General features: G+C 37.6%; 1 protein-coding gene across 1 annotated transcript; it reads right to left on the reverse strand.

The window, feature by feature from the left end:
- Positions 1 to 1,119: 1,119 nt before the first annotated feature.
- On the reverse strand, positions 1,120 to 5,347 carry Pabpc4l (poly(A) binding protein cytoplasmic 4 like). The gene has a single exon (XM_075950816.1). The coding sequence runs from the start codon at positions 4,641 to 4,643 to the stop codon at positions 3,531 to 3,533; it is 1,113 nt and encodes a 370-aa protein (XP_075806931.1). The 5' UTR covers positions 4,644 to 5,347; the 3' UTR covers positions 1,120 to 3,530.
- Positions 5,348 to 7,892: the final 2,545 nt, after the last annotated feature.

Consider the following 7,892-nt stretch of genomic DNA (forward strand, 5'->3'; position numbering starts at 1 on the left):
AACAACTTTGAAAAATGGGAGCAAGGTCCATATGTGCTACATCATCTGTAAAATGCAGTCATCAATACAAGAGATTTGGCAATGTGTACAGAGGAAGAGAGAAGAGACTTGCTGACAGCATCTTTTTTTTGAGTTAGATTTTATCTTTCTTCTTCAAGGCACTAAGGTACAAAATTTTTTAACTATCTTAAAAAAATGAAGCTCTGTTGCTTACTGGGATGATGCAATGCTACCACAGAAACACACACACACAAATTAAAAATGAGTAGAATTTAAATAATGAAGGGAATGCACTGACAAATTTTATGGTAAATACTGGAAATGTCCAATTTCTATTAAGGCATTCAGATACTGCATTATTGATCAGAGACAAGAAAACATCTGCACACTTGGTAAAGTATTTATCAATTGCGTGTGCACATAGGAAGGAAGTAATCTATGTATTAGGCTTATCAATCATTGTTCAAACATTTGAACATTTTCACAGATTAAATAACCCAGAAGTTCCATCATGCCCTGACACACTTATATCCTGTCTTGTCCTAGCACCTTATCAACTCTGCTTCTGATATTAAAAATAATCATCAGCATGATGATTCTGCAAGCCAGTACTTCTGAGCGAGCTCCACACATGCTGCTGGATTATATCAGTACTGGGTGGGTCTATAAAGCCCACAAACAGGGCTAGATTATGACAGTACTCATCCACACATATGCTGTTTCAAGATCTAGAAGCAAGACATAGCTAAAAGGCTTTATGCAAAATATAAACAAGTTTTGTTTATAAAGAAATTATTGATACAATGAGACAAAAACACTAATAGAAGTCAGCACAGATTGTATGTGTCTACCAGCCTCCCTGTTTATACTCCATACACATGTGTATATACAAATATTCTAAGATGTTCAAAATAAGGCAAAAAAGTCATTAAATCAGATGCTGAAAAGTTTGTTTAAGATTTGATATTGGACTAGCTTTTAAAACTATAAGGACAGTGAAAACATTAAAAGGTAAATTTAAATTTTCACACATGTAAAAAAAATCTATGCAAATACAAATTATCCCAAGGAGGAAAAATAGCTCAAGTTCTTGAAATATTAATTTACAAGCATGAAAATATTAATAATAATAAATATAAGACAAAAGGTGGAATTTATGCATTAGAAAAGAAGTAATTGAAGTAGTAAAATAAAAGGATATTAAGTATTTTTCATATACTATATTGAAACTGCCAGATGTTGGCAAAATATTTAGGTCCTTGGACAATATAGAAACATACATGTACCTATACTTACAATGAAAATGTAATTGTTGTGAAATTTCTGTAAAGAATTCAGGAAATGAGTTAAAATATTTAAACTGATTTTAATTCATTAATTGGAGTTTGTTTGTTTGTTTAAGATATGGATTGAAATAATCTCTGTAGTGGTTGGCAAGAATGCTTATGAGCAAGATATTTTGGCAGAAGACAAAACCAAAATGAAAAGCAATACAGCACCATATACATTAATCAAGAACTTAGTAATCAAGCCGTATGGTGGTGGCTCATACCTTAAATCCCAGGAGGCAGAGAGAGTTGGAGCTCTGTGAGTTTGAGGCCTGTCTGGTCTACAAGAGCTAGTTCCAGGACAGGTAGGATTGTTTCACAGAGAAACCCTGTCTTAAAAAAAAAAAGAAAAACAAAATATAAACAAACAAACCAAAAAAAGAATTCAGTAATCATGGAAATCTCACTGGAAAAATTTAAAACCAGTAAAATAATATGTAAATAATTTCTTGAGCATGTTGAATTTTATCATTCCATGACATCAAATCAAAAAGTTATTGCAAACAAAACTGTTGATGTTACCTTTTCTAAATTCCCTGTTAGTATACACATAAAATCTAAGGAACAATATGCAGTGTAGTTTAGCAGAATGTTTCTGCAAAAGCCTTGTTATTTTTATTCTTAATTTTTCTCTCATTGATATAGAAAATGTGCAAACAATATAATATAGATGATTTATAAAAACATAATGAGATTTTTCATATTCACAGAGTATTGTCAACAAAGAGTACATACTATTAATGTATGAAGTAAAAGTTGTAATAAATGGTAATAAGAAGTGACTAAACAATCCAAAATGGAAAAAGAACAAAAAAACCAAGACAAAAATGAAAAGCAAAAGACAACAGTACCAACAAAGCTTTGTACACCTTTGGTATGTGGCTAACATTTTAAAGGTAATTAGTAAATTCCAAAAAAAAAAAAAACTATTACCTATCATTTCAAATGGTCTTGAGGTAGTACATATGAAAAGCCAATATGAAAATACCTTTGTAAAAATATCTGAGAATTAGCTAGGAATATTGATGGACAGAAGAGAGAAGTCACGCAGGACGAGCATCAAAATAAAACACATGTAAAAAACCGACCAAATGACAAAACTTCACTTTGCCAGAACACCAATCAGGGCCAAAAGAAGATCCACCAGCAAACACAGACCATGCAGTCTAATCAAAGGAGGTGGAATTTTATAAAATAAGGCACTTATTTTCTGAACCCTGGGTTAGATTAATATGATAAGAAGAATGTTTTTTAAAAGACTGCCTTTTCTTTGGGGTTGGTTTCTGAATTGCATAGATATGACTTCCATAACATAAGCATCTAATTAAAACCTAAAAATGAATCACAATGCATTGCATAGGTGTGATGGGATTTAAGAAGTGGCGAAGTGCCCATCAGCTGCATAGATATAGGTTTATATATATATATATATATATATGAATATAAAATGAGGAAATATGAAAAGTAAAGCTTTACTATATAAGAACAATTAGATAAGAAAATAAAAACACTCAGATTTCAGTAAAGACACAGGAAATGTAACCCAAAATAAAAATTTTCTCTACCACCACCTTAATGTAGATTATCTAAAAATGAAACATACCAATATATGTGTTTGCATGTATGTACGTGTGTATGTTAACACTATTGCTTGGTATTAAAAACATTAAGTCAAAAGTGCAATTTAGTATTCACTGATTTCTGACTAGCAATTTCTAAATTTTTGAGTTGTTAAAATTAAAAAAAAAGAAAAAATGCTTCCATGAAAAACGTTAAAATCCCTCTTGGTAAAAAATAAACTATCATTAAATTTGTTTGGGGCACTTTTTCATAGGAGATATTAAAGCTTGCAACATTATCAAAAGGAAGGAATAAAATATGCAATAAATACAAGTATTTGGTTCAAAACATAATAAAATGTAACCAATTAAACGGTTGTGAATATTAGAAAATAAGGAAAAATATGTTTTTTTAAATTTGAGGATGCAATCTATAAAACAAACCAAGCCTCTAACACGCATTTGCTTTTTCATACACACACAAGAAATGCTTCTATACAATTCCTTGCACAAGTGCAATGGATTAAGCAGCCACCTAGTTTAGTTTTGAAGCTTACCCTTATAGCACCCTACAAGTGGAGAGCAGTACTGTTCTCCTAGCTGCTACTCAAATTAGAGAGGTAGTAGGATTTTTGGTTGTAGTTCAGTGCTTCTGACCCAGGGCAATGTTGAGGGGTTTGGAGCCCAGGACACGGCCATTCATCTCAGCCATTGCTTTAGCAGCTGCCTCGGGAGAAAAAAAGCAGATCAAGCCAAACCCTTTGCTCTGCCCTGCTTCCTGCATCACCTTAACTCTGCAAATGGACCCAAAGGAAGAAAATTCCTTGCGCAGTGTTTCATCATCGATGGTGTCATCCAGGTTCTTAATGTAGAGCTTCGCCGCTTGGCGGGCGCGGATTCTTTCCTTTTTCATCTCTTCAAACTTTTCCTTTAACTCAGCCTGGCGTTCTACTTTCCTCTGAGCTCTGCCTACAAAAATTGTCTGCCCGTTTATATCCTGTCCATTCATTTCTTCAACTGCATTTTTGGCAGCTTCGTGACTATAGAAACTCACAAACCCAAAGCCTTTGGACTTTCCGTCGGCATCTTTCATCACCTTAACGCTCAAAGTTTGGCCATATTTGCTGAACACTTCCTTAAGCCGCTCATCGTCCATATCATCGCCAAAGTTTTTGATGTACACATTAGTGAATTCGCTGGTTTTGCTTCTGAGTTCAGCCTCGCGATCCTTACGGCTTTTGAATCTGGCCACAAACACTGAGCAGCCCCTCAGCAGCTTCCCATTCATCTCCTCAATGGCTTTGTCTGCTGCACTTTGGTCCTGGTAGTGCACGAAGCCATAGCCCCTGGAACCTTCTTCATCGCTCATCACCTTGGAGGACAGGATCTTTCCAAACGGTGAGAAGTGTTCATATAAGGTTTTGTTATCAATGGATTTGTCCAGATTCTTAATAAACACATTCCCGATTCCTGATTTCCTCAGGTATGCATCCCGTTGAGACCACATGAGACGTATGGATTTGCCTTGGATCAAATCAAAGTTCATGGTGTCTAGGGCTTTCTGGGCATCATCCAGCTGGAGGAAATTGACATAGGCATAGCCTAGGGAACGACGGGACACCAGGTCCCTGCAGATGCGGATGGACAACACGGGTCCCACTGTGTTGAACTTCCTGAACAACACATCCTCAGTGACATCTTCGTGGAGGTCACCCACATACAGGGATGCGGCACGGTACTTGGCTTCCACACTCATGCTTCTGCTATTGTTGTTCTGCTGGCAGGATTTTTTGTTTTGTTTTTGATTTTTACTCCAACACTACAAGCCTGTTCCCCGCAGCTACCAAGAATGATACTTCAAGTACGGCAGCCCAATCACAGCTTAAGGCCTGTTCATTCTTTGTGGCCTCCAATGACCACTTAGAGGTCCAGCTGCAGGGCCAGTTGCACTTCCCCCAAGTCAAGCAACACTTTTATCAAAACAAAAAAACAAACAAACTTTCCTGGTAGTTGGCAATCTGCCTTCAACTCTCAGGCGCGGACTTTCCTTCCCTTTCAACTCAGGAACAACTTACATGTGGCTGGCCAGGACAGGCCCTCCATCTGCGTCCACCCCAGCAGCTGGAGGCTGGTTTCGGAGCACAGACAGGCCTTGTTCCTCTGATTTAGACTTCTAGCCAAGCCGGGAGCTAGCAAGGCCGCGGGGGCGTGCAGTCCAGGCCCCGCGCTGGAGGCCCCGTCCCGTGCAGAGTGACCGAACCCAGCCCGCCCACGACAAGGCTATCCGCGCGCAGCTCGCCCGGGCCCTGCCCCTGGCCACCCACCCCGCACCCCGGTGGCTCGCGGTTCCCGGGAGGAACTTGGCTGAAGACCGAGGCTCACCAGTTTGAGGACTTCACGCGGCGGGAACCCGGAACTAGCTGGCTAGCACTGTTTGGTTTTTCACATTTTTGGGGGGCCGTGTTCCTCCCCCGCCTCTCTTGCTCACTTCCCACACATACTCGTAGGGCTCAGGGCAGGAGGCGGTGTCATGGGTGGAGAAAGCGGCTGGGGGTGTGGCCGGGCAACCCACCACCGGGCTGCTCCTCCTGGTCTGTTTGGTCAAATCCAGCTTTTCCAAACAATGATCAGGATCCCCGCAACGCCTGGAGACACCCCGCGATGGCCTTGATGACATCCTTCACGCGCACCTCGTCCAACAACTTTCTGCAGGATCTCTACATGTCCCCTTCCCACAAAACTCCGAGAAACTCTTGACTTTCTTCCAAGGTTGGCTCTTAAAATCTTTTCTTCTTAGAAAACAGTTTAAACCCTCTATGCGAAAAAAACTTTTTCATGCATCTCTTCTGAGAGTCTAGGTTTCATTTTTCAGACAGTTGTATTCTCTCACGTTCTTCGCTGATCAAAACAGACTCCTTTCCAGGACAGTATGCCATCTGCATCTTTTTCAGAGATTTACGGTAATTAGTGATTTACTGGATGTCCATTGTATTTTGAATACCTCAGCTGTGTGGAATAGGTGAGTTAATGAAAGAGTCTGGAGATAGTGGTACTTAACTCAGTGTGCAGCAGATGTTAAATAAATTAATACGTTTGGAAATGTCTACACAGTATCAAGAATGGAACAGGGTCTGTATAATAGCGGATCCACTTCTAATATTAAGTAAAATACATTATGATTCCTAGCACACCTTGTGATTTGAATCACAGTGCCCTTAAAAATCAAAACTATTTACCTGAAGAAGTGAACTGTAGATTAATTTAAAAAAAAATCAACAACAAATTTAGCACGTTGCAAAACTTTAATCACCACAGACACTGCATAAAAAACATGGTTAAAAGCAAATTCCAGCTCAATAACTGAGACGGAGAGGAGACTCGACATATCTAACTAATGAGACACAGAAAGTCTGTTGTCTGATTTACATGTTGGATAGAAGGATTTTGCCTCTAATGAATCCAGAATTAATGGGGTGTTTTCTTATTTAACCAGAAAAACGAATAAGTATCTCTCCCGGGAAAGAAAATGACACTGTCTTAGAATTCATTGCTAATATCCATTAAAAGTACTCCAATTTTCACTATAAAATACAAATTATTCTTAGCCTATTTAAAATTAATTATGTGGGAGTACAAAAGATACCATTCAATATGTGATGGGCTGTTGAAGAACAATTATAAAATAAGAGTATGGTGTCTGCTTTCAAATTACTTATACAAAAGCAGAACATAGATTTTCTACAACAAAAGTCACTGGTCTACTGTCTATGAAGAGACTCAAAGTCAACCACTGGAAAAAACTTGAGAACATTAGGATGCTGGGAATGGTACTAGTGAAATCTTCATTATTTTATTTATTTATTTTTTTGAGACAGGTTTCCCTGTATATTTGGAGCTTGTCCTGGAACTAGCTCTCTAGACCAGGCCATCCTTGAACTCGAAGACGATCTGCTTGCCTCTGCATCCCAAGAGCTGTTATTAAAGGTATGTGCCATCATTTCCCGGCTAGGAATCATCATTAGGAGGAAATTTATTTGGCACAATTTCTTGCTTTTCAAATCGTTTTTTACCTAGAAACTCAGATACCCTCTGCATTTGCTTTCAACTTCTGTTAAAATATTCTGCTATAAACTGCAACTCAAAATTATTCCTAAAAAATCTCATCAGCTGTCTCTTCCACTACAAAATGAATCAGTAATAAACGTGCATTTGTTTTTCTCCTGTAAATCTATTTCTTGCTAATGGGTTTGTTCTAACCAAGAGTCCATGGAATGCTGAAAATATTGTTTTCACTGTAATGATGGGTTTATGATTACTTATATACATATTTTGATTGAAATTGTCTTCAGATCATCCCGTTATGTGATGCTCCTTCCTAGAGAATTGTTTGTAAAAACAGGTGAGATCCTCCCCCCACTATCTTCTAGACTGTAATCTACAAGAGGGAGAAACATAATGGCATATTTATTACATATTATTACAGGTTTGTACACTATGACATTATGTACTTTCAAACTTCAGACATGTCAGTGCAATCATTAGTATAAGAACCCTTTCAAAGAAAGAGTCTACATATGTAATTTCTGTGAAGTCTGCTTCAAGAATTTTGACTTGTTAAAAATATGACTAAGACCACATTAGCTCTTTTACAACACAGATTCACATATGTATTATCATAAAATATTGAAAGAAATCATGTTTTTCACTATGTATTAGTCTATTTTTTTACCTTTCAATTAGCGTTTTGTACAACACAAGGAAGAGCTTTGAAATCCAGCACTTAGTACCATGCACTTATAGTCAAGTACGTGCAATTGTTACAAACTGATGCTGGTAGGACTGCCATAACTTTACCTATGATGTTGAAGCAGGAAAGCTAAGAGTTCAAGATTAGTTTTAGTTAAATAATGAGTTTGAATGCAACTTGTACCTCTTACAGAAGAAGAAGAAGAAGAAGAAGAAGAAGAAGAAGAAGAAGAAGAAGAAGAAGAAGAAGAAGAAGAAG

The sequence above is a fragment of the Microtus pennsylvanicus genome, chromosome 16 (assembly GCF_037038515.1).
Source record: "Microtus pennsylvanicus isolate mMicPen1 chromosome 16, mMicPen1.hap1, whole genome shotgun sequence".
NCBI classification, from domain to species: Eukaryota; Metazoa; Chordata; class Mammalia; order Rodentia; family Cricetidae; genus Microtus; species Microtus pennsylvanicus.

Coding starts and splice junctions, on each gene's coding strand:
- Pabpc4l (XM_075950816.1), bottom strand. CDS start 4,643: ATGAGTGTGGAAGCCAAGTACCGTGCCGCATCCCTGTATGTGGGTGAC.